We start from the raw sequence: 25,743 nt of genomic DNA, 5'->3' as shown, positions 1-25,743 counted from the left end.
TAAAAATAAAATAAAAACTTTAAAAGATGACAGGACGTGAATCGAATAGAATTAAGGATGCAGATAAAAAGCGTGTTCTTGATGAGGCTGCTAGAGAACGACGTGCCCGGAAAGCTCTCGAAGCCTTGGAGCAGGATAATTTCCACGAAGATCCACATGCCGACTTGGTAATGTCCAAGAAACTACCGAAATTCCAAGACAGTCTCAAAAGTACTAAGGAGAAGAAACCCAAACGTAAAACACTGGAATCCAAAGCAAAATATAAAAAATCGCTACAACAACTTTTGGAGGAAGAGAAACAATTGAGACCAGAAGGACCAAATTGGTTTACGGCACAAGCCAAGCCTTCTAAATATCCACCTAGACACTTTTGTGCAGTTTGTGGAGTATTTTCCAAGTACAGTTGTACCGCATGTGGCACAAGATACTGTTCCATTCGTTGTCTGCACACTCATCAGGAAACGCGTTGTCTCAAATGGACTGCGTAGAAATTAGAATGTAAATTATATAAAAACTTTAAGATATTAAATGATTTTTTTTTAAACTCAACGTCCTTAAAATAAAGTGTCTTTGTTTTAATCTTAATTTTGTGAGCCTCAGCACTTGGGACAGGATATTACAATAGAACGACATACCTTTGCCAATTGGGTTTTGATAAATACGACTTTCGAATGGCATAGTTTGGGAGAAGGATTGAGGATGTGTACTTATAGGATCGAAGAATTGAATATCAAATTATGATTGCCACAGAGCTGTTAATTTTATTCGTACCTATTGGATGTTATAGGCAAGAGAAACGTATAAAAGATCTTGGAAAATGGACGGAGCTCATTCTGATAACAAAAGTTCTAATTCTTCAAAAACAACCTTTAAAGTCGTTGAAGCGGTTCTCTAAACATTAATGTCTGCAATAAAATAATATCTATTTAATACAAATATTAAAACATGTTTCTAGTTTACCAAATGAGAAATAATTTTGAGAATTTATTCAAGTAGTAATAATTGAAAAAATGTTACTTTTCTTGAATTTGTATTCAAATTTATTGAAAAAATCAAAACAAACAAAACCAGTATGACATTTACATGTGTCAATTTTAGAACTGTTTCTTTACTTTATAAAATTACTAGTGCTATTTTCTACGATTTTGTAAGTGGAGTTCTGTTCAAAGTTCCTTGCAAAAGCTTTAGTTACTTTCTAGCTAAAGTTTGACTTTAATTTATAAGGTAGTTGGTGACTAATGATTTAAGAAAGATTTAATTCCTATGTCAGTAATGAATTTAATTTTGTATCTCGTAAGTCATGACTTAAATTTTTATACTCATAAGTTACTTACGAATTACATTTTGTTCTAATTCATAACTCAATAACGAATTTATAAATTCTTTGTTTTTTTTTATTCACAAGTCATCTACAGACTCAAGACTTAATAATGTATTAACTTTATTGAAACGTTGGGAAAGTTCATTTGGCTTTTCAGTTTTTTGTGATAAATCTTACAGGAATCAACAAACCAGGATGAAAATATTAGCTTTAGTCATCGCAGTATTAATTTTCAATTTGTTGAATATAGGGCTCTAGGGGTTTTAAATATTAATCAAAGTCATAAGACACTTACAAAAATCCAAAATGCTTTGGCTATCAGAAAGTATTGAACTGTGAAAGTGAATGATTTGTTTACAAAAAAGTAACTTTTTTGGATTGAAAGGAAAACGAAAATAAAAAGCAAAACGTCATCTAAATCAAAAGAAAATTGTTCAGTATTTAATAAACCAAAGTTTTTCTTTTTTTTTTCCTGTCTAACGCTTTCAGCTATTTGTCAGAAAACTACATAAATATTCGATTTGCCATATGGTTTAATTTTAAAACATGAATTATTTATCTCATACATTTTTATCGGATTTCTCAAGCAAGTTAAGCACTATTTACATAAGCACTACCAACAAATGAACGAATATTTGTCCATTTTGACATTTCTTTCACATGAGAGTTTTTAATTCATCACACAGCCGGACACCAGTCACCACCGAAACCAAAACAAGAATTGTTTTTTAGGTTAAGTACAACCGATTATTTTATTCGTTGCGAGTGTGAATAATGTGGAACGCGATTAAAGTTTGACAGTTCGTATCACCTACAATTTTTTTCGCGAAGAATAAATTTGTTTTCTTAAATTTATTAATATATGATATTGAAAAGTAATAGTATGCATCATAAATCAAATAGAAACTATATTGATATCGTTTTGTTGAGAATTTCTGTGCAAATATGTATGTCTTCAAACGTATATAAATTCACATTTTGTAATTCATTTGTCGTTTTGTGTTCGCGCTCATGTGAATGCTGCTTTAGAGCATATTGATTTTTAACTTTATTCATTTTGTAATTGGAAGTTATAAAAACAATTTTTGTAATTTTTTTATAGTGGTAGTTTGACAGGTTGTCAATGACCGCATTCATTAAGCTGGTGACTACAAAACTAAATTATTCTTACTATCTTATTGAAACTGCAAAATGATTTGAAAATATTTCTCAGAAGTTGTGTCCAAATTTCACCTACAAAGACACTGGTGTTGACGTTTCACAGTTATCTACCCGGCAAAGGCACATAAACTAAAAATGAAAACAGATCTTACAGCATTTAGATATAATTATCTCATATTTGCATTTAAATATAATTTACTCAAATAAATCTTTTATTTAAATTAAAAACAAACAAATATATTTAAATAAATTATAGGGCGCAACAGTCTGTTGAGAATAGGGTCAGGGATGAAGGGGACCTATAGTTTTAAGTCGAGTCCGAATGGCAGAAAGCAGTTGTCATGACAAGAATAACTCTTGGAGGATTTGTCAATTGATCGTGTTCCCAAAACACGTGTTAAAATTAATACATAATATTTAACCCGCCAACGGTGACATACATCCTTTAACTTACATCTCATGGACCGTGCTTTTGAACGAAATTTTGTTTCTAATCATTCGTTTGAAAATAGATGTTTTTATTTTTCAAAATTGTTCTTTGACTAGTTGCCGGCATACAGTAAAGCGAGCATGTAACTATTAATAATTAAGATAGAAAACAATATCAAAAAGTTAGGGTCTCCAAAAAACTAGCGGTACACATCTTTCCATAGAGAATTTTTAAGATGTAGAGCAAGGCCGTAGGTGTGTTGTACCTACATAGAAAAAAAAACTGAACAATTACTCAAAGCTTCAAAGTTATACCCTTTTCTTACTTACTTACTTACTTAAGGTGGCGCTACAGTCCGGGGTGGACCTGGGCCTCAACCAACATGCGTCTCCAGCCAGCTCGATCCCTAGCTAGCTGTTTCCAGTTTCGCACGCCAAGTTGGTTGGGGTCCTCTCCCACCTGGGTGCGCCACCTGAGTCGCGGTCTTCCTCTACTGCGCCGTCCTTCGGGATTGGATTCGAAGACCTTCCGGGCTGGAGCGTTGATGTCCATCCGCTCTACATAACCTAGCCATCTTAGCCGTTGGACTTTAATTTTGCTAACTAGATCAGTGTCGCTGTACAGCCCGTACAGTTCGTCGTTATATCTTCTCCTCCTTTCTCCATCCGGGATGATGAGTGTCTTATAGATGGTGATTTTAGATGCTCTAGAGAGGTCTTTACTTCTCAATTGCTTTCTAAGTCCAAAGAAGCAGAGATTTGCAAGAATTATTCTTCGTTTGATTTCAGCCCTGGTGTCGTTGTCTGTATTAATAGCGGTGCATAGGTAAACAAAGTCCTGAACTACCTCCAAGTTATAGCTGTCCATGGTGACGTTTTGTGCAAAACGTCGTTGTTCTGTGTCCTTCTTTGATGACAACATATACTTGGTCTTGCCTCATTGATCAATAAACCCATCTACTTCACTTCCGTCGCAGTGCTCCTCCAATTATGTCAATATCATCTGCATATCGGAGTAATTGGATGGACCTTTGGAAGATTGTGTCTCAGTGTTGATGGTTGAGTTTTGCACAATTCTTTCCAGAACGATGTTGAAGAAGTCGCATGACAGTGCATCACCTTGTCTTAAACCTTTTTTGACATCAAATGTATCGGTAAGATCTTTTCCGACCTTGATAGAGTAGCGTGCTTCTCCGTTGTCATTCTGCCCAAACGGAAAAGTTTGACAGGGATGCTAAGACTAGACATTGCTCTGTAGAGCTCTTCCCTATAGATGCTGTCATACGCGGCTTTAAAATCGATAAAGAGATGGTGGGTTTCGATTTGAAGCTCCTGGCTTTTTCCAAGATCTGCCATGGACTTTCCTGGTCTGAAGCCACACTGATAAGGACCAATCAGGTTGTTGACGAATGGCTTCAGACGTTCACATAATATTGCAGAGAGGATCTTATACGCAATGTTAAGGAGACAGATGCCTCTGTAGTTGGCTCAGTTTAGAGGATCTATTTTCTTATGTATCGGGCACACTATGCTGAGATTAAACTCATCGGGCATGCTTTCTTCCGACCATATTTTGCAGATGAGTTGGTGCATGCCCCGTACCAAGTCATCGCCTGCTGCTTTGAATAGTTCAGCAGCGATGCCGTCAGCTCCAGCAGCTTTGTTTGACTTAAGTTTAGATATATCTATCTTCACTTCGTCAAGGTCGGGTAGGCGGAATTGTTGATCTGCGTCGCCGAGGTTGAGTGGTTCTATCTCCCTTACAGCGGAATTCGGTTTGTAATCGCCGTTATATAATTTGGAGAAGTGATCTTTCCATATTCTCAGCATCGACCTGCGGACCTACTACGGTGTTCCCCTGATCGTCTTTACAGGCTTCGGTTCGTAGCTGGTACCCTTGGGAGGTTTGGGAGGCGGCATCTCTGATGGCTGCAAGGCAATGTTGCCACTGGTTTTCAAAGCTTAATGCAGGCAGCATAGGACTCCTTAAGAGGTTATTAGAGACTCGATTGGAAAAGGACATGGCAGTCTCTTGCGATTGTAGGTGTCTAACGTCGAATCTTCTCACAGTACTTCCTTGTTTTGGCTTGGATCGGGATATCCGTAGCCGTACCGTGGCTACAACGAGGTAGTGGTCCGAGTCAATGTTGGCCTCTCAGTGTCGTGCGTCGATCGCAATGTGGTTAATCTGGTTGACGGTTGATTGATCGGGAGATTTCCATTTCCCCTTGTGGATATTAAGATGTGTGAACTGCGTACTAGCTACCAGAACGTCTCGCCCAGCAGCGAAATCGATCAGACTGAATCCGTTGTCGGAGGTAGTGTCGTGCAGGCTGTATCTCCCGATTATGCCACCAAAGATGTCTTCTCTTCCTAGCTTGGCATTAAAATCTCCTAAGACAATTTTAATGTCATAGCCAGGGCACTGCTCATATGTCTTGTCCAAGAGTTCGAAGAATATGTCTTTGGTGTCTTCATCTTTCTCCTCTGTTGGGGCATGCGCGCATATTAGGCTTATGTTGGCGAATTTAGCCTTGATGCGGATTGTCGTGATGCGCTCGCTCACACTGTTGAAACTCAAGACTTTTTGCCCGAGCCTAGTTCCAACAACAAATCCACACCCAAATAGACGCTGTCTTTGTTCTCGGTAGCAGTCGCCGTAGTAGATATCGCAGTCTTTTAGTTTGCGTTTGCCCGGTCCATCCCATCGCACTTAATTGATGGCTGTAATATCTGCTTTGCTGCAGTTAAGGGACCTAACATTCCACGTACGTTCATTTGCGTGGCTTGTCAACAGTGAATCCGTCCGTAACCCTCAACCTGGAGGGCCAGATCCTTAGGATAACTCCAAGGAAGGGCAGCCGGATAAACCCTATTATACCCTATTCAGAAAATTAAAAAACAAATTCTTTGCTAAAAAAATAAAAGCTTGGTGAAAAACATCAGTTTTTCAATTCATATTATTTCACAGTGTTGTTTTCCAAAATAAAAGTTTTTGTGAAAATCAACCAAAAGGTAAATAGACAGATATTCTGAGTGGACAAATTTACATTTAACATGAAGCTGTCAAAAATTAAAAAAAAAGATTCAAACAAATTAATCATGTCATGGTAACTGTATAGCAACAAAAACGCCATATTCGTTGCAAAATGACAATCGCGTTCTTGATGTGAAAGCTTCTCAATGATCAGCAGTATGGCTTTCGAAGCAATAAGTCACTGGTGATTTTTTGGTTTATATCACCGAACAGTGGAGCAAATCTTTACATTGTTTTGGAGAAACTAAGATTATTGCTTGATATCTCAAAAATATTTAATAGAGTTCGGCACCAATCTCTCTCATCGAAAAAAAGTGCTTTTGGTATTGATGATTTACTTGTTCTTTGATTTAGAAACCACCTTTATTACCATTCAATACAAGTTGTATTGGATAGTTTCAAATAAAAACAAAAAAAGATGTTGTCCCTTAGGGCTCCGTTTGGTCTCCGACTATCTTCCTTGTATTTATAAATAATCTCGTGTTTTCTAATCCATTCAAATATTTCGCTGGCTGGTTTGTTTCTAGATTCACATCCTTGTCCTTCAGATGTGGAACTTCAACGACAGCGTATGATAAGCTCATTAAATTCCGATCTCGACAGCACTTGAACCGTGCAGACTTTAATGTTTCAAGAACTTAATGCTTTTTCTTATCAATAAAGCGTAACCACCAACCGATGTCACACTCTATGAGTGCCACTTGCATTCAGAAAAACATCAGTACTCTGTATGTGTCTCACAGATCACCTCTTGTGGAATACACCACATATTCGACATTACCAACAATGCTGTTAGGTGCTTAAGATTTCTCCGACCGTTCAAGTGACTTTTCGCCCCTTCTGATTTGGCTGCAATTTATTAAGCCTTCATTCATCTAAAACTTAAATATAATTAGGTAGGGTCAAAAAAGAGCTTCGAAAATGATAGGCGATAGAACTATAACAGAAACATTTAAAGAAATCGAATACCGACGCAACGTTTTATGCCTTTCGTTGCTTTATAGATGTTCTTACAAAAAATGTTTCTTCAAATTACCCAGTTTCATTCACCCTTCATACTTTTACATCCAAGATTCTCATCAGTTTACCCTTGAGCTCGATTTCCTACGTACTTTTAAGTATAGAGATTTTTGTAACTACTCATCGAGAATTTGTAATGCTTTTAATTTAAAGGCCAATGTGCAATGGTATCCCCTATAAAATCTTTCCCATTTTCCTAACACTCACACTGTTTTTAAACGTAAAGATGTTAAGGGTATTAATAACCCCTTGAATGCCTGTGAATAAAAAACATACATATATCTTTTTTAACTATTATTTATACAAAAATCACAAAGCCGATTCCTTTCATGGATTTCAATTCAGAATAAAAACGAGAAGCTCTCAACAATCAACATATTTAAATGTCAAAATGGAAAACTGTCAAAATCAATGCTTGTTGATTTTCTTTCAACAAGCATTCAGACTTATTACAAAATACGCCAATTTTGGCTTTTTTGCTGTAAGATTTTCAAAGAATCGTTCATCGGTTTATTTTAAACAACATGAATATTTTTGATTAACAAATCTATGTTTATGTTTAGGCGAGTTACTTAAATTAGTTTTTTTTTTAACGTTCTAAATAATTTTTCACAAATAAAATTCATTTTTGTTTAAGAAAAAAATAGTGGGAAACGCAAAAGTTAAACATTAAAATTTAACCTTATATTTTAAGCCAAATTTATTATGCATTTATTTCGAAAATCTTTTATACATACAATCAACCTTTTTTGGAATTATTTTTGGTAAGTAGTTATTAAGAGCGCCTACAAATATACGTTTTACGTTTGAATCAATTTCAAAAATATTGACCTGTTTTTGAGCTATCAAATTTATAAAAAATGTAATATTACCAAAAAACAAATTTATAATTAAAATTAGACATTTTTGTCATTAAATTTTATTTAGAAAATACAAATAGTGGTTGAATTTAAAGGGGATGTATGAATGTGAACCAGACGAAAACGTCAAGTTTTTTTCCACATTTCATTTGACATTTCTCAGTGAAACACTTGTTCAATTTAAAACAATCTAGCAACGCATTAAAGTCATTCAGGCTTCTTTTGAATGTAGGCTGAACAATATCATAACAAAAAGAAATGATAATAATTTCCTAAATATTTTGCTATTTATTCAAAATCAACGCTAACGCTTAAAATGTAACCACCCTTTAAACGAGAGCTTGTTCAAAAAAAAAATAAGTACATCAGTGCATTAGCTCCTCTTAATGGCTGAATCACATACACGCTTCAGCTTCGGCTTCGCCTGACGTTTACGAGTTCAGCCACAGGAATTCAATGCATGCTATCACAATGTAGCTTCGACCTCACGTTTTGTTTGACAATCGTAAGGAAAAGAATGTAATGTAACGTAATGTGACTCCAAACGGAAGCTCTAGTTCAATTTTCTGAACATTTGCTTTGTCTGACAGCTCATCAGCAGTAAAAAAATGTCAACAAACAAAATATTTGCTCTTTGGAGGGATGAAATAATAGAAATGTCATTCAAAGCAACCTCGAAGCGGGCCTAACGTAACGGAGACGAAGCCGAAGCTGAAGCGTGTATGTGTTTCAGCCATAATTTAGAGTTTGAATTGTTTTTTAGGTTAATCCCATTTAATTCATCACAATTTTCCTGATTACAGTATCGTTTATAAAAATATTGTGTTATAAAATAACAATAGACAAGCTCCAGAATTTTTGAGTGTTGAGGGAAAATTCACACTGCAAAAAGTTCTACACGAAAAACGGCTAAATAAAAATCCCACTGTAGTTATAGCCTTAACATAAGATAGAACCGAACAAAAATCTATTGCCCACAAGATGTCACCCCAAATCCCCATTAAAAATTCCCACTCATTCAAATGATTGTATAATCAAAATGGCCCAACCAACATAGAACTTCCACTCAAATTCAGTCAGAATATAAAATCTTCCAGCTGAGAAGGCTGAAGATTTCGTCCGGTGTCATAGAAAAAAGTTGAATTTTTGTGCAAAAAATTATTCCGATTAAATCCGAGCTGCAATATAAAAAGAGCTCTTACCTAAGCTCCCAAGTGTTGTGATTTTTTTTTGAACCCGTGTTCTTAAGGAATTTGCCAAAGGAATTAATCGTTTTTTCTAATTATGGCTGCATCTTTAAGATTATTGCAGGGCCAGGTAAGTGCATATACCTAAGTGTGCTGTTACCTCACATCTTTTATTTTTTTCCTTTGGTACTTCTTATTTTTGTGGGTGTGAATATTCCGGGTTTTGCAGAAACAACTCTCTCCAGGAATAGAAAAATTCAAGAATTCTAGAAACTACGATATCCTGAAATAGATCTTTGAAGTGATTCTTGATGTGGAAAATTCTTTATTCTTCTTTGCCACATAACCTAACTTTACATAAAATTGGTTATCTAACCACCCGAGAACGGACGTCCTAGCAAATTTTTCGTCTTCGTTTTCGGTGTCGATGTTGTTTTTGTTTTTTTTAATGCGATTCTTCTTTTTAGTCAGACGTTGACAACGACGAAGACGGCGATAAAGGTTTTGCTTGCCAAACGTGGGTCGCTGAACTTTTGATTTAAATTTTGTTTTTTGAGGGTCACTTTCGGTTTTGGCAGAGAATCTTGAAAATCAAGATCACCAGCGGTAGGAGAAGCACATTAAGAAGCAAAATAAGGTAAAACTTTTATTTTGCTTCTCCGACGTCGGTTTCGTCTTCGCCGTCGTCATAAAACTTTGAATTTTAATTAGTCGGCGGCATCACATGGCTGAATAATTTCTTATCACTGGTTTAACGAAATAAGAATTTTTTTTTATAGAAAACAAAAACAACAATTTCCAGCTAAAGGTTGAGAGTTGCATGTTATGCTTATTGATTTATTTGTTTGTTTGGGGCTGTTGGGCTATAATGACCGAGTGACTTAAATGAAAAAAAATTGAGTCAACTTTCGCTGTTTGAATTACCTACGACTACAACGACGCGAAACCTCCCACAACCTAAAGACATTTATCATACTTAAATTCAAGCTTATTATGAAACTGCAGCTAAGGTCACAAGACCAAGAGTTAAAGCTTTTTTTTGCGACCAGAAAAGCCGTTGTTTGTTTGTGTAATAGTAATTTGAAAAAAGTGTTTGTTTACGGTTAAGAACACTATTATTTTAATTGATTGCAATTTGCATTCGATTGGGAAGCAGATAGCCTCAGAAAGTTGGCTCTCTGTCTATGTTTTTCTTTTTTAAATAGGTTTTAATTATGCAATTGATATTCTCTCGAATTTAATTTGAATGCAAATGATATTTAATTAATTCTTTGATGTTGTATCTATGTTGATATTTATGAATTTTATATATTTGAGCGGGATATTGTGAGAAAATTCTTAAAATAGATCAAATAACATCAAATTGTCTCTCTCTCTATCTTTCTCTTCACTTTTTCTCGATGTGGGAAAAAATATTTAAATAGTTCAGGACCAACGCACTTAGTTTAAAATTGATCAAGTTTGTCGAATGCAGTTGATGATGGATGGTATTTTTAAAGATAATTTATAAATAGACAGAAGAACAACAAATAGTCAATGTTAAGATTATTTTAAAGGTACAATGTAGACACATAGGTATGTATGAAAGTTTAACCCTGAAGATATTTTTTTTCAAGATAATTCTTATCACCTAAGTTGTCTAGGAAGGTAGGTAACATTGTGATCAATAATTTAATTGAATTTTAAAACCCCAATTTATACTTGTTCTTGCTTAAATTAGTTACAATCATAGATTGACTAAAATCAATACAGACATTAAATTATTTATCAAAATTATAAAAAAAAATTGTTTTAAAACAATTAAGTAAGTTTTCTCTGTTATTTTTGTTTTGTTAGCATTTGTTACTGAATAAATGTTAACTTAAAATATAGGTTTTTAAAATAATAGCAAAAGTTAGTTATTGAGATAACGGTGTGGAAAGAAGCTTTAAGTTCCATTTGTTCATAGCCACTGCACGTTTAAGTAATTCCAATTTGTTTGTTTGTTATTGAAAAACACTTTTCTAATCGAATTATAACTTTGAATAATAGCAACAGTTGTAATTATTATTAAATATTGTAAGCTCTTTTGTTTGCTCTTTTTTAAAGATTATGCGATCTTTGAAAATTTTAAAATTTGATGATATCAAAAATATTACTTTTAATATGTTGTCACGGTCTTTAAAAACTTTCTAAGTGCATTTTCATCCAAAGTTTATGAAAATAACAAAATCTATTTTCTGTCTAAACTTTCAAATTGACTTAGGGAGTTTTAATAGAACGGGAACGATATATTTATTTAAAAATTGACCGATGAAAATAATAAAGGGAGTTTTTTTACACGATAAGGTATTGCTATAAAAACCGTATCAGGCAAGTGGCTGTAGTGGTCAAATAAATTCCAGCCGAGATTTCCAAACGTTGTTCAGGAGTATGTTTATTCTTTAGCTGCGTTTAATCTCGTGTTGGATAGGGTATCTTAGACAGGTGGATTTTGTTGAACTAGTTGGTTAGCTGTATTGAGATAGCTGTCAAAAAAAAAATTAACCAACTTTCAGCTTTATACAAAAAGCAGAGAAAAAGCTTTGAAGTCAAAATTGTTGTAAGATAAAACATTTAATGGATAATTCAACTGATTTTTCGGACCATGATGAACTGATAGGTGCCTAACAATTTAATAAACATGAGATAACCTTAATTCGGAGGCAAATAACTTCTTCATTGTCTATTATGTACAGAACATCCTCAAATACAACTTCAACTCACATTTTGTATCTTTTTGTTTATCAACAAATACAAAAAGCTGAAATCAATGTTCAAGTTTTTTGGAATTTAATCGTGTGTTGAAATTCTTGCCTACCTTTAATCCAAAAGTAGGTATGCAAGAATTTTTTCCTTTTTGACATCTCAGCTGTTTTTGATCAGCTGTTATTTTACACGTAAAACACTTGCAAAAAGGTATCCGGATAGCCTATCTATCTGAGATTGAACGCAGCCATTATGAAATGGCAAACCAAGCTGTGCCTAAATCAAGTTACAGCTGTCAAAAAAACCAACTTCAAAAAAAGTATTGCCAAATTGAACCTATACGTCTTATTAACACCTTCTAGTTACACCTAACCTTGCCTAGGCCGTTCTTTAAATATATATATTTATATAATATATATAAATAAATTGGAATAATTCAAAATAGAAATTGTACAAAAAAAGAACCGTTCACAATATTCATATGCATCAATATTAGTTTTAATAAGAAAAGTAAAACGATATATGTACTATAAACCGTTTTCTATATACATAAATATGCCTCTAAAATGAAGCTTATAGAGCTTTATAGTTGAAAGTTGAAAGAGACTCCGGTATTTAAACAAAATTGATGATTTTTCAAAGATCGGAACTGAATATCATTGAGGAGCTTCAAAATAAAATAACCCTTTCAAAACATGTCTCGTCGGAGAATTGCTTAGTTGAAAAACTCAATAGCCCAAGAAAAACGTTATCAACTGTTGTGTCAAACAAATCTATTTTATCAAATCTTAATTTATCGAAATGTTTTTTTTTTTTTTTGTATGTGTTGCTATTTAAAAAGCTTACAAATTAAGCTAACAACACAATCTCCCAATTAAAATATCTTACACGCTTTTTACCATTTACAATAAATTGCAAAATTTTCGATTAGTCTTGTGATAGACTACATCTACAGACAATACTATACAAAAATTTAGCATAAATGCAATTATTATTTATGTGTCAGCAGGCCTGCCTTCCCTCAGGCCTTCTATCGGAAAATGTAAAAATTTAATTAATGCACAATTACAAAATAAGGTGAAAATGATGGTTAAACACCGATTCATAGAACAGTTAGAGAATCTGTTTCCTTTGTCATTGCATAACTTGATCTAGAAAATAAAAGATGCAAAGATTTCAAATTTTGGAAAATTATTCCCAAGTTAAGACAGGCAAAAATATAATGTCTAATTTTCTAAAAAAATTGCCTTTCAGTAGAGAAAAATGTATTAAATAATAACAGTAGCACCAACAGAGACATGCTATAGCATTTGAAAAGCCAGAAATTCATTCTTTAACTAGCAATCCCGGCGATCTTCGTTTCGCCACCAGATGGCTTTGTTTCTTGTACATCATTATTCTTGATAGTTGACTTAACCAAGCATAATTCTGATAATTCTCACTAATGTTTGGGAAAACATTTTCAATAAGAGCTAATTGAGAGTCCACAAATCGGCAAAAGTGGTTTTTAAGAGTAATTAATCCCGTAGTCGCATCAACTGGCACTTTTCCATTTCCAAAAGATAACAATTGTTTAGAAAATTGTGCAGCACTTTGATAATTTTGAAGTTGAACTTTCATATTAGTGTTAAGCGATAATGTTTTTACGTTATTCCACAAAAGTGCTTTCAATTCATCGGCAACGTCTGCCTGAAATCGCCTGCCAACAATATCATCAAGCCGCCAAAGATGCTCTTACGTCGTCGAAGATCCTTCAGTGTGAAGTTAAGTGCTTCAAGTGATTTCTTATGTGCCATTGTGCACTCATCCCAAACAATGAGCTGGCATTGCATCAAAAATGTTCCCATTGCACTGGATCGGGAAATATTGCATGTTGGAGTATCAATTGTGTTTAAATTGAGTGGCAACTTAAGCGCAGCATGTGCAGTACGATCGCCATCTAGAAGAGTTGCCGCAATTCCAGATAGTGCTATCGCCAAAGCTATGTCACATCTTGATCGAATAGTGGCCAAAATCAATAAAATAACAAATGTTTTCCCTGTTCCTCCAGGTGCGTCCAGGAAGAATAGAATAGCTCTCAATTTAATTCCTGGTTCAATGCATCATGCACATCGCTACCACTTCTCAAAAAAAAAAGTGGAAGTAGATATGAGGAAAAAAGCGAAGTAGATTGAGGAAAAAAGAAACCGATGTCAAAAATGAACTTTTTCATATTATTCTACATATTTTTAAATTACATTATTGCTCTATGATTATCTTTAAAACAAACGTTATTTGAAGTTGATATCGCGACGTTACTCGAGATATGGTTGAGTTAAAAAAAATTCAAAAAAGTAAGCTTTGGTTTAGAATACAGGGCCCTTGAAACGTCAAAAAATTTAAAAAAAAAATTCAATCGGAACTTTTACAATAGCTTTCTAAGCTAAACGCAGTTCACCGCTTTTCTGTTGATATTGTTAATTAATTTTTTCTGCTATAAACCTCACGGAGCCCAAAACCTTTCCATCGAATACAAAACCGTGGAAATCGGTTCGTGCGTTCTGGAGTTATAGCGTCAGGAAGGAAAACCCGGCTTATTTTTATATTATAGATGTTGTTTATTTTTAAAAAGTGTTTTGTTTGTATTTCAAACTATTTCTTTTAAAAATTGTATTTAATTAAATATAATTCATGTTTTTAAAATATAATGGTGTTATTAACATTCAATGAGAAAAGAAAAACCGGATGCTAAAATGTGGTTTTAGTTCTTAAAATACAAAAAATAATGAAAATTATTTTTTTTCTAGAAAACACTTTAGTTTTTTTGAGTTGTTAGTTAATAATAAAAAAACAATCAGGCTTAACTAACTTAATTTCCGACTAGACGGGCTGTTTTAACGATTTTTTCTTGTCTTAACCCAACATACTCGCTCTAGCCTTTTCGTGCTAATTCTTATACCAATCATCCCGTATAAAGAAAATTGAAGCTTTTTGTTTTTTGGCATAGCACATTTTTGAATACTCGAATCCTCTAAAATGATTTTTTCACAACCTCTTGGGTGCTCAAGTAGAGACGTTAGATGATAAGAACTATATTTTTGTACTCTGGAGATTTGTTCTATTATCTTCCTTAAATTCCTTCAAAATTTCAAAAAATTTCTTTTTATTTTTAAAAACTTACTCTTAGAACGATTACGATAATGATTTAACAAAAAAAAAACATACATTAATAAACAAAATGTGTCTATAGACATTGGGTAGGACTGTCATGCTTTAAGTCTCGATTCCAATCCCGGCCTTTGTCATCTAAGTCTTTTTTACGGCTACTACTTCTTGCGAGGAATTGACAAATACTCCAAAAAAAAATTCTTGCCATGAAAAGTGTTTTCTCAAATTTGCAGTTGTAAAGATTTGTCATATAAACTTAAGGAATGGTTTAGAGTTGCAAGTCATTCGGTTCTATTTCTTTAAGAGCAGTTATTTTTAGTTTGGAAAAGTCAAAAATGTTACTTCGGAACTGTGTACTATATTTAAAAACTATTTCCTGAGTGTAAAGACTAAAGTAAATGTCTATGGACGCTTAAAAAATACTTACAAATAATTATTAAGGTCGTCTAACAAAAACAGAAACTTTAAGTTCTAAATTTTTTCTAGGTTGTCGGAAAAAAAGAAATTTCTAAAACAGAAATGGTTTAAAAATTGAGTAAAACCGCATTAAAAACTGATTTAAAAAACTTCAGAGTAATCACAATCAAATAAAACATTCATAGTATTCGAAAGGTTCAAACAAATGGATTTGTTAATAAAAATGTATGGGCAGAGCTCTAAAGACATTGGTGTGGATATGAATCAATGAGGACCCTTGTATAAAATGTGTGCAATTATAAATTTCTAAAATTGGTATGCATTAAATTAATGCTAAAACCAAGATAAAAATATTCTAAATATGTTTTCAGTCAGAAAATGATTCCAAGCTTGATTGTTACAAATTGCCATATTATTGAGTTACACAAGTTGAATCATCAATAAACACAGTGGTCTTAGGTCTTGGAGGCCAATTCACGGTTCCGTAACGTGAAGCTACGAGGGCACCTTAGCTTTCCTTCAATAAATCAAGTGTGACATGTTGCGGCTTCTGATTGAAACCACAATTCCTGCTCGTCGCTGTTGTTCACTTTATAAACCAAAAAGTCAGCGTCGACCTTAAAGAAGTATGTACTAATTATCCCAGCAAACCATAAAACATATAACTCAGGGTTACCATAAGTCCGAATAGGGCAATTTTATTTATTGACATATCATTTCAACCAAAAATTTGCTTTATCGCTAACCAAAATATTTTAGGGATCAACGGTAGTCATATCTAAGCCTTGCAAGGGGATCGTTACCTCTTTATATCATATGTTGCATTTGTATGGAAATCCTTAACTGAGCGGAAATTACAAGCATTTTAAATGAAGCACGACAAATTTCAAGGCACGTTGATGTTTGCAATCAGAAAAAATGCGCTTCTTTAATGTCTTTAGAACAAAATAGATTTATATATCGCAAGTAACGTAAAAAGGAAGATATTCCAATTAGTTTAATTTTTTTTTCTCTGGAGCACTTATGTAATAAATACCTTGGGCCTTTGCATATTGACAACTTCAACTCAAAAAAAAAAAGTCATTTACAAAGCAGTTAACTTCTTAACATTTACCCCCAGACATAAATTTTCTTCGAGCTCAAGTCCTAACATTCTGCGTCAAACTGACATCAATTGCAAGGCTAAATGTGAGAGAAAAATGATGAAGCTGTTTTATTTAAAACAAGATAAAGATAACAGATAGTTTGAGATTATTTTATCTTAAATCGACAACACTTATGAATCTTTTCTTATCCAAAAACGAGAGCAGGCGTAAATGATTTGCTTACAAAATATGTACGTTTCAAAAAAATATCGACTACTACGATGCATAATAAAGCGTGTTCATAAGTTAAAGCTGTAGTATTAAAAGATAACGTTATCTCAACTTGCTAAGAATGAATTAAATAATACTTATAAATTAATTGTTGATAAAGTTGAAATTCTTATGTCAGGTTTTGCCTGATTATAATCTTTTGCAAAGAAAAAAAAACTCGACCTTTGGAATGTCTAACAACTCCGTAGAAACATAGCAAAATATATTTAAAACAATTTTTATTTTGTTTCTTTCAGGCTCGCAAAGTTGGCCAATATGGATTCGATGTTCAGTCACGCAACTTCCACGCCTCGTGCGCAGTTGCCTCCAAGGTGGCTATGTCCAAATTCGACACCGACGTCTACCTTCCATACGAGAAGCTCGCTAAGAACTTGGATGTAGTACGTAAGCGTTTGAACCGCCCTCTGACTTTGTCAGAGAAGATTCTCTACTCCCATTTGGACAACCCCAAAGAGCAGGAAATTGAACGTGGTACCTCCTACCTTCGTCTGCGTCCCGATCGTGTTGCCATGCAAGATGCTACCGCTCAAATGGCTCTATTGCAATTCATCTCGTCTGGTTTGAAGCGTGTCGCTGTACCCTCAACCGTTCACTGCGATCACTTGATCGAAGCCCAGGTTGGTGGTGTGAAGGATTTGGCCCGTGCCAAGGATCTGAACAAGGAAGTGTACGAATTCTTGGCTTCAGCTTGTGCCAAATACGGTTTGGGCTTCTGGAAACCAGGCAGTGGTATTATCCATCAAATCATTTTGGAGAACTACGCCTTCCCCGGTCTCGTGATGATCGGTACTGACTCGCACACACCCAATGGAGGTGGTTTGGGCGGTCTGTGCATCGGTGTCGGTGGTGCTGATGCCGTTGATGTAATGGCTAACATCCCATGGGAAGTGAAGTGCCCCAAGGTTATTGGTGTGCATTTGACTGGCAAGATCAGCGGCTGGACATCACCTAAGGACGTTATCTTGAAGGTTGCTGATATCCTCACCGTCAAGGGTGGTACCGGTGCCATTGTTGAGTACCACGGCTCTGGTGTTGATTCGATTTCCTGCACAGGTATGGCCACCATCTGTAACATGGGTGCTGAAATCGGTGCCACCACCTCGTTCTTCCCCTTCAACAACCGCATGGCTGACTACTTGAAATCCACCGGCCGTGGAGCAATCGCTGGCGAAGCACAAAAACACAAGGACAATCTCTTGACCGCCGACAAGGGCTGTGATTACGATCAAATGATCGAAATCAACTTGGACACTCTGGAACCCCATGTCAATGGTCCATTCACTCCCGATTTGGCTCATCCAATTAGCAAATTGGGTGCTAACTCAAAGAAGAATGGCTACCCCATGGACATTAAGGTTGGTCTTATTGGATCCTGCACCAACTCTTCATACGAAGATATGGGTCGTTGCGCCAGTATTGCCAAGAACGCAATGAAACATGGTATCAAATCGAAGATTCCCTTCAATGTAACACCCGGATCGGAACAAATCCGTGCTACCATTGAACGTGATGGTATTGCCGCAACATTAACGGAATTCGGTGGTACTGTATTGGCTAACGCTTGTGGTCCATGCATTGGTCAATGGGATCGTAAGGATGTTAAGAAGGGTGAAAAGAACACCATTGTTACATCTTACAATCGTAACTTCACCGGACGTAATGATGCCAATCCTGCTACCCACTGCTTTGTCACAAGGTTAGTTTCTTTTTTATCTATTTTTTGGTCTTCAATGAGTAAAAGATTTTTGCATGAAAGGAACATTTTTAACTAGAGTCTAGCCTTTGAGAGAGATGGTAGAAAAAGTTAGAAAGTAACCAGACTTTTGCCCCTAAGAATGGTACATTAGCATCTATCTGATGAGCCTAACTGTAGTATCTTAAAAAAAACTAATCACACTAATGGCCATTTGAGTCTAGCTTAACATTTCATTCAGAACAAGTCAAGCTTCCCTCTGAATCCTTAGGTTTTGCAGTAGACTCCTTGTTCCAACAAAGTAAAAATAGGGCTTCTTGCTATAAGGCAAAACTTAGCCTAAACGACAAAACCTATTCAATTGAAATTATATAGGTTTGGTAAATGAATTATTTTGGCATCTTGTCTGTTAAGAAAAATGTTGTTCGACGTTAAGTAAAATTGGTCATTTAGTGTTTCTTTTAGAGACAATTACATAAATGCTTTTTTTTAATTAAATAAAAATACACATCTAGAAAATGACTTATTTTTTCAGACTAATTCTTAACGTTATTTTTCTAGATTCAAGACACAAAAATATGTATTTTGGCAAAACAATTTTATTTAACCAATTCTTGTATAATTTGCAACACTTGACATTTGCCTAAATTTAGACCGGTTTGCCATTTTCTATTTTAAGTAATTTGCAGAATTTTTGATTTTCAGTGTTTTTGAGAATATTTAGCACTTAATTTTGCGCAATAGTTGAATTTGTAAAACTTGACAAAGTTAAAAATAGGAATTAAGTTGATTAGGAAACAAAAAACAAACTAAAAAAGGTCATAGGTCTCTTAAAAGTCAAGTCATATTCCAGTCTTTTAAATTTATTTCATAAAAAATAAATAATCTTTTTCTAATTCCTCTGCTATTGTTGACTTAACAAATTTGTGTATATCTTCTGTAATTTTAGTCCTGAATTGGTGACAGCTCTCTCAATTGCCGGTCGTCTTGATTTCAATCCATTGACCGACAGTTTGAAGGGTTCAGATGGCAAGGAATTCAAATTGGATGCTCCATTTGGTGATGAATTGCCATCAAAGGGTTTCGATCCCGGCATGGACACATACGATGCTCCACCAGCCGTAAGTTTATTAGCTTTCTTTTTTCTCATTTTCCCATTTTACCAACTTACAAATTCTTTGATATTCTTCTAGAACGGCGATAACCTTAAAGTAAATGTAGACCCCAATAGTCAACGTCTTCAACTCCTCGAACCATTCGATGTCTGGAACGGCCAAGATTTAACCGACATGACTGTTCTAATCAAAGTTAAGGGAAAGTGCACAACTGATCACATCTCTGCCGCTGGTCCATGGTTGAAATACCGTGGTCATTTGGACAACATTTCCAACAACATGTTCATTGGTGCTACCAATTCTGAGAACAACGAAATGAACAACATCAAGAACCAGAGAACAGGCGAATGGTGTGGAGTACCTGAAGTTGCTAGGGACTACAAAGCCAATGGCATTAAATGGGTTGCTGTTGGTGATGAGAACTACGGTGAGGGTTCATCTCGCGAGCATGCCGCTTTGGAACCACGTCACTTGGGTGGCCGTGCCATCATTGTCAAATCTTTCGCCCGTATCCACGAAACTAACTTGAAGAAACAAGGTCTCCTTCCTCTCACATTCGCCAACCCCTCTGACTACGATAAGGTATGACAAACGACAAACTTATAAATTCGTCTTTTCTAATTTTATTTTAAATTTCAGATCCAACCAACTGACAAAATCTCCCTGCTCGGACTTAAGGGTTTGGCAGCTGGCAAACCAGTTGACTGTGAAATCAAACATGCCGACGGCAAAGTAGACAAGATCAAGCTTAACCACACATTGAACGAACAACAAATCGAATGGTTCAAGGCTGGCAGTGCCCTCAACCGCATGAAGCAAATATCTGGCAATTAAATGGCCTTTCCCTAAACAAAATCCCTCAGGTTCCCTCAAACAAAAACACCAAAACAAACAAAAGAAAAAGAAACAACTCGTCTCTAGTTTTAGAACATCATTTCTCTAAAATACTTAATAACATGAGTAGTAGGACAGTTCCATTAGTCTTTCCTATGATTTAAGTTTGAATGTCAGTCAATTTTTGTCACAGTAGAACAGAGCAGGCGATCATCTAGCTACCGATTAATACTGTTTAAAATATTTTTTTTTTTTAATTTGAAAGCGTATTCATGTTGTTCTAAAATAATAATAATAATTGCGAAATATTAAATTAATATTGTTTCATATTTTAAAAACAAAAAAATACAATTATACATAAAAGCCTACAAATAATTATAAATATTCAAAATATCTGCTGGCGATGTTTATATATTTAAAAAATATAAATGAAATGAAAAAAAAAACAAACGTTAAATGATATTAAATGCGAACGAACTTTTTGCGGTAGCCAATGGCAACATCTTATATTTAAATTTTTTTGTTAAATAGTATTAATTAATAAAAAAAAACTAAAAAAAAATTAGTAAATGTTGTTTTACTGATTCCTAATCTATTTTATTTTTCCTTAGCACTCTTGGTGTTAACAAAATGAAGCACTTTTTAAGAAAATCAAAAACGAAACCAGGAGTAGATTTTAGCGTTCCCCAAGGTAGGCGCTTAGGTCCTCTTCTTTTTATTCTGACGAACAAAATTGTTAAACAAATATTCACCTTACTCACTCAAAGCTGCGTCCACTAAGCTTTTTAAAACAATTGTCGATGCATAACTCTTCTCTTATTGCACTAAACCCCGAAAGTTTGTCATTCTAGTGTCAAAAGAGTAAGTACATAAGTAGAGCTTCGGGTTTGGATGGCATCCCAGACGAGTTTTTGAAAAATGCCAACTCACAATTTTTACAATATATATTGTTCTTACTTAACCGAGTGTTCAACAACGAAGAAATACCAAAGAACTTCAAAGAGTCATCCATTTTAGAGAGCTATAAAAAAAGGGACCCTAATCTCCCCGAAAGGTACAGAGGTATCTCTGTTCTCAATTCATTACGAAAACTGTTTACTCAGATGCTATATCTAGGACTTATACCTTGGGTTGGAACAATAAACAAAATAAGTTGTTTTCAGGCTGGGTTTAGAGCTAACCTCTCTACAGGTGATCTAATTTTTACTCTAACTAATGTCGCTAAACGTTTTTTGGATACAAAAAAAACAACTAATCTCTGTGCTTTTTTTGTAGATTCAAAAGCTGCCTTTGATACTATAAACAGAAAACTATTACTTTTCAAACTATAAACTATAACTATAGCAGGTGTTGGATTATCAACAACATTTTTAAGAATATATGAAAAACTTCTTTCAAATACAACAGCGATAGTTTCTAATGGTAGAACATCTTCGCATCAATTTAAGACAGAAGTGGGTGTCCCGAAAGGTTGCATTTTGAGTCCTTTGCTTTTCTCACTTTTTACTAAAGACTTTGAAGACAGTGTTAAAGGGGGTTTATATTTTGGTGATTTGCTTATTAAGGTGCTTTTATAAGCGGATGACTTTGGAATTCTTACTGATATCCGGTAACTCTACAACTGCAAATTTTTAAATACTTAGGTTTTACAATAACACAAAATTTAAACATCGGACCTCATATAAAACATCAGTTGTGAAATAAGCCATTACCTGCATTTGGTCAAGTTTTTTTTAATAACAAATGTATCGAACTGATGGTAAAATTCAAAGTATTTGTTGCAACAATTAAAAGTTCAATCTGTTATCCTAATGAAGTGTATGGTTGCGAAGTATGTGAAGACTTTGAAGTTATCCATAGATATTTCTTCAAACGTGTATTTAAGGTCACTTTAAACATACCCAACTATGCAATATATGTCGAATCTGGACTTCCTATAATTTTCTTAAAAAACTTTAAGGCAAATGCGGACTATGTTGTCAAAGTTTTAAAGAGATGTGATAATAATCTTCAAATAAAAGTACTCATGACTGCACTTCAGCGTTGTTACACGCCGTTCGAAGATTGGCAAGAATTTGCTGCTATTGAATTTAGCCTTGAATGACTTTGGTTCATGGAAGGATGAATTTTATGACTGCATCTCAGCAATTGACGCAAAAATATTTTAAAATTCTCTGAACCGTGCTTAAGAGTACATGTCAAGAACGATTTACAGCAAACTGAATCTCTATTTGGCGGAATCTAAGTATTTTCGAAAAGAATTTACAGTTAACGAGTTGAGTTTAATATTTAAGATCCGAACTGAAATGCTAGAGCTTAATTACAGACCTCATAGGGTCATATAGATCATAATTGTAATTTTTGCAACCTTAATCAAATCGAAAACATTTATCACTTCCTAGCGAGACGTCCAATAGGTACTCCAAGAAATTCGACGTTAATCAATACTAAATGGTGAGTGTGGTTGGAAAGTTCTTATCCTGTTTGTTACTGAAGCTACCGCTTACGGAAATACTTATGTTAATCTCTTTTAGAATCAATCCATTATTTTGTTTTAGCTTAACTATAAGCCCATCTTTCAGTTAATATTGAATCCCTTAGTCTACCATTACTCTTTAATCGATTAATTCATCAATGTTTTAAATTTAAATACACTAGTTTAAATTTTTTCCTTTTTTTAAAAAAATTAACTTTTGCAATATAGTTATATTAGTTTCTATTAGTTTTAATTAGATCTGATTAAAATAACATCTTAAACTCTATTTTGTTAAAATATGTCATTGTTATATTTAATGTTAAAATATTCTACACTTTTTCATTTTCCATTTTCTTGCTGTGCTTAAAATTTATAAATGTAAATTTTAATGTTATAATTTTAGATATATGTACATGGCACACGGCTTTTAAGCTATGCTCGTAAATCGATTATATTAAAACTTTTGTACTTTATAATGTTAAAAAAATAAAGTTAATAATTATTTACTTCTCCCCAAAGTATGTTTAGATCTAACCACACTGTCAATATTTTCTCCATACAACATATTCCTTACGTTGAGATAATTCGAGACCTATAGTGGGTTCTTCGCAACTATGAAAGCATTTACGTGGCCAGGAAGTCACCCCGACGGCACTTGCTAACCGCTGTTTCTTTGGACTAAGAAAGTCCTCTCTCGAGGGACCAAAGTGTTGCTATATAAGACCCTTATCATGCCCGTCCTGCTATACGGTGCAGAAGCATGACTATGACAAAAGCGGATGAAAGCACCTTGGGTCGCTTCGAGAGAAAAGTTCTTCGTGTGATCTACGGTCCCGTATGCATCGAAGGGGATTGGAGGACGAGCTGTACGGGCTGTACAGCGGCATAGACTTAGCCAGAAGGGTAAAAGTCCAACGACTAAGATGGCTGGATCACGTAGAGCGCATGGAAACCAATGCTCCGGCCCGGAAAGTCTTCGAAACCACACCCACAGGACAGCGCAGTAGAGGAAGACCGCGGACCAGGTGGCGCGCACAAGTGGAAGGTGACCTCACCCAACTTGGAGCGCGAAACTGGAGGCATCTAGCTAGGGACCGAGCTAGATGGAGAAGTTTGTTGGGTGAGGCCCTAGTTCACACAGGACTGTAGCACCACCCTAAGAAGAAGAAGATAGTGGGTTCTTATGTGATCTAGATCTTCATTTCTTGGTCCATTTGGACAATGTTGTAATGCAGGATCATTTCAAGTTTGTATTGAATCCCAATGTTACCACTTTTCACTTTTTAATATTGTAAAATGTGACGTGATACCTATACCTTATAAGTATAATATTGAATCACAATGGTTTTTTTATAAATCAAAAACTGTCACCTCCAACATTTTACGAGCAACAAATGTTGTGCAATGAAGAAGAACGTTTTTCACACTTTTTTTTTACAAAAAAAACTACTAAAAGTTGGTAAGAATAGTTTATGGACTCGGATATCTCAACAATTAAAGATATTGCTTACAAACTTAAGTAATCCTATAAGAAACACTGTTTTTAAACCTTTTTAAACTTTTTAGAAAAAATTAATAAAAACCGAAGTTCGATTGGAATATATCGAGAATAAACGAAGATGTTGATTTCAAAAAATTTAGTTGGTTGCAAAATTTTGTTGTTAACTTAAGATAATGTTCTAAGAAAAAATTCAATCAGCATTTTTTTTTCCTATAAAAAACGATAAATGTTTTTTATTTTTCAAAAAAAAAATGAGACTGCTGTTTTTAGTCCTTTAACAAAAAACGGCTAACGCGAATCTGCTTAAAACCAAGTTTGAACTCAATCGACGTAATAGTTTGGTCTGTAGGAGTTAATGCGAGGTCAGACAGGAAGACAGACGGACAGAATGGCGAGCCCACTTTTCCGACTTCTTTAGCATCGTTATGGCATGTTTGATTAAAATATCGAATGCAAAACTTGCCACATATAGGGTGACTTTTTAAAAGTTGTCATTTGAATTTTTCTAAGAAATTTACTTAAAGTTAGCAACAAATTAAAACAGATTAAAATATCTGTTTTTTACTTCCGAGATTTTAGTTGAAAATCAATTTTTATAAATTTTAGTATGGTTTTTGAAAGTTATTATTTCTTATATAAAAAAAATATATATTAGATTTTTCTAAGACCATTATCTTACGATAACAACAAAATTTAGCATAAAATTAAATAATTGTAAAGTCAATATCTTTATTTAATTATAAGATTCGAGAATCGACCATAAATTATTATCAATGTTGTCCAATTTTGTGTAGATTTCAATTTTTATAAAAAAAAAATGAAAGTTGGATTTTTATAAAAATGTTGCTGAATGTTGAAAACAACATTTTTATAAGTTGAAATTAGTTTAAGGGCAATATATTTAATGTTTTCCAAGATATTCTAGTTCGAAAAGATTTTTTCTTCGTCCATATCTCAAGAACTAGTAAATTTTGTTATAAAGGGATACTTTTGAAAAACTATATAGGAAAGTTAAAAAAAACACATACAATTCAGAAAAATGCATGAAATCTTTATTTGAATCGATAGTTCGGTCCATATAATTTAACGTTTGATGTTTATTTCATGCAAACCTTGACCTCGCCTCAAATGGTCCATCCGCTTAGTTTAATGTGGGCATACTCTTTCCAACATTTCGCACGGTATTACAGGAATAAATACTTCAATGATGTCTTCCAATGCATCTGTATAGACATGAGTTTTACATAGCCCCCCAAAAGATAGTTCAGAGGCGTTAAATTACACGATCTAGGCGGCCAATTGACCGGTCCGGAACGTGCACAAAAATGTTCACCGAACTCGCCTCTCAATAGTGCAATGTTGCGCGTGCTCTGTGGCATGTGGCACCGTCTTGTTGAAACCACATGTCATGGAAGTCAAGCTTTGCATTTTGGGCAAAACAA

General features: G+C 34.4%; 3 protein-coding genes across 4 annotated transcripts in view; 2 read left to right on the top strand and 1 right to left on the bottom strand.

Annotated features, from left to right (window-relative positions):
* Positions 1–25,743, bottom strand: part of LOC129952452 (meiotic nuclear division protein 1 homolog) — a 312,005-nt gene that overhangs the window by 1,085 nt on the left and 285,177 nt on the right. Inside the window, exon 1 of one of the 2 annotated variants that reach the window (XM_056065036.1) lies at positions 961–1,067. The exons of the other annotated variant lie outside the window; for it this stretch is intronic. The gene's annotated coding sequence lies outside the window, so the exon portion shown is untranslated. Of the gene's footprint in view, positions 1–960; positions 1,068–25,743 lie in introns of those variants that run through there. 2 annotated transcript variants of the gene reach the window in all.
* Positions 27–564, top strand: LOC129952453 (zinc finger HIT domain-containing protein 1-like). Its single transcript, XM_056065038.1, has one exon. It carries the CDS (start codon positions 27–29, stop codon positions 486–488), a length of 462 nt encoding a protein of 153 aa, XP_055921013.1. The 3' UTR covers positions 489–564.
* Positions 8,934–20,699, top strand: LOC129952448 (probable aconitate hydratase, mitochondrial). The gene is made up of 5 exons (XM_056065031.1): positions 8,934–9,145; positions 16,919–18,378; positions 19,325–19,496; positions 19,569–20,072; positions 20,130–20,699. The coding sequence occupies exons 1-5, from the start codon at positions 9,113–9,115 to the stop codon at positions 20,322–20,324; spliced, it is 2,364 nt and encodes a 787-aa protein (XP_055921006.1). The 5' UTR covers positions 8,934–9,112; the 3' UTR covers positions 20,325–20,699.

Source organism: Eupeodes corollae, chromosome 3 (genome assembly GCF_945859685.1).
Source record: "Eupeodes corollae chromosome 3, idEupCoro1.1, whole genome shotgun sequence".
Lineage (NCBI taxonomy): Eukaryota > Metazoa > Arthropoda > Insecta > Diptera > Syrphidae > Eupeodes > Eupeodes corollae.
Note: the sequence above shows the minus strand (reverse complement) of the source record. Positions and strands in the feature narration are given on the sequence as shown.

Excerpts from the sequence above, each read along its gene's own strand:
- LOC129952453 (XM_056065038.1), top strand. The coding sequence starts at position 27 with ATGACAGGACGTGAATCGAATAGAATTAAGGATGCAGATAAAAAGCGT.
- LOC129952448 (XM_056065031.1), top strand. The coding sequence starts at position 9,113 with ATGGCTGCATCTTTAAGATTATTGCAGGGCCAG. Across the intron at positions 9,146-16,918 it reads TAAGATTATTGCAGGGCCAG|GCTCGCAAAGTTGGCCAATA; the intron begins GTAAGTGCATAT and ends TGTTTCTTTCAG. Across the intron at positions 19,497-19,568 it reads CATACGATGCTCCACCAGCC|AACGGCGATAACCTTAAAGT; the intron begins GTAAGTTTATTA and ends ATATTCTTCTAG.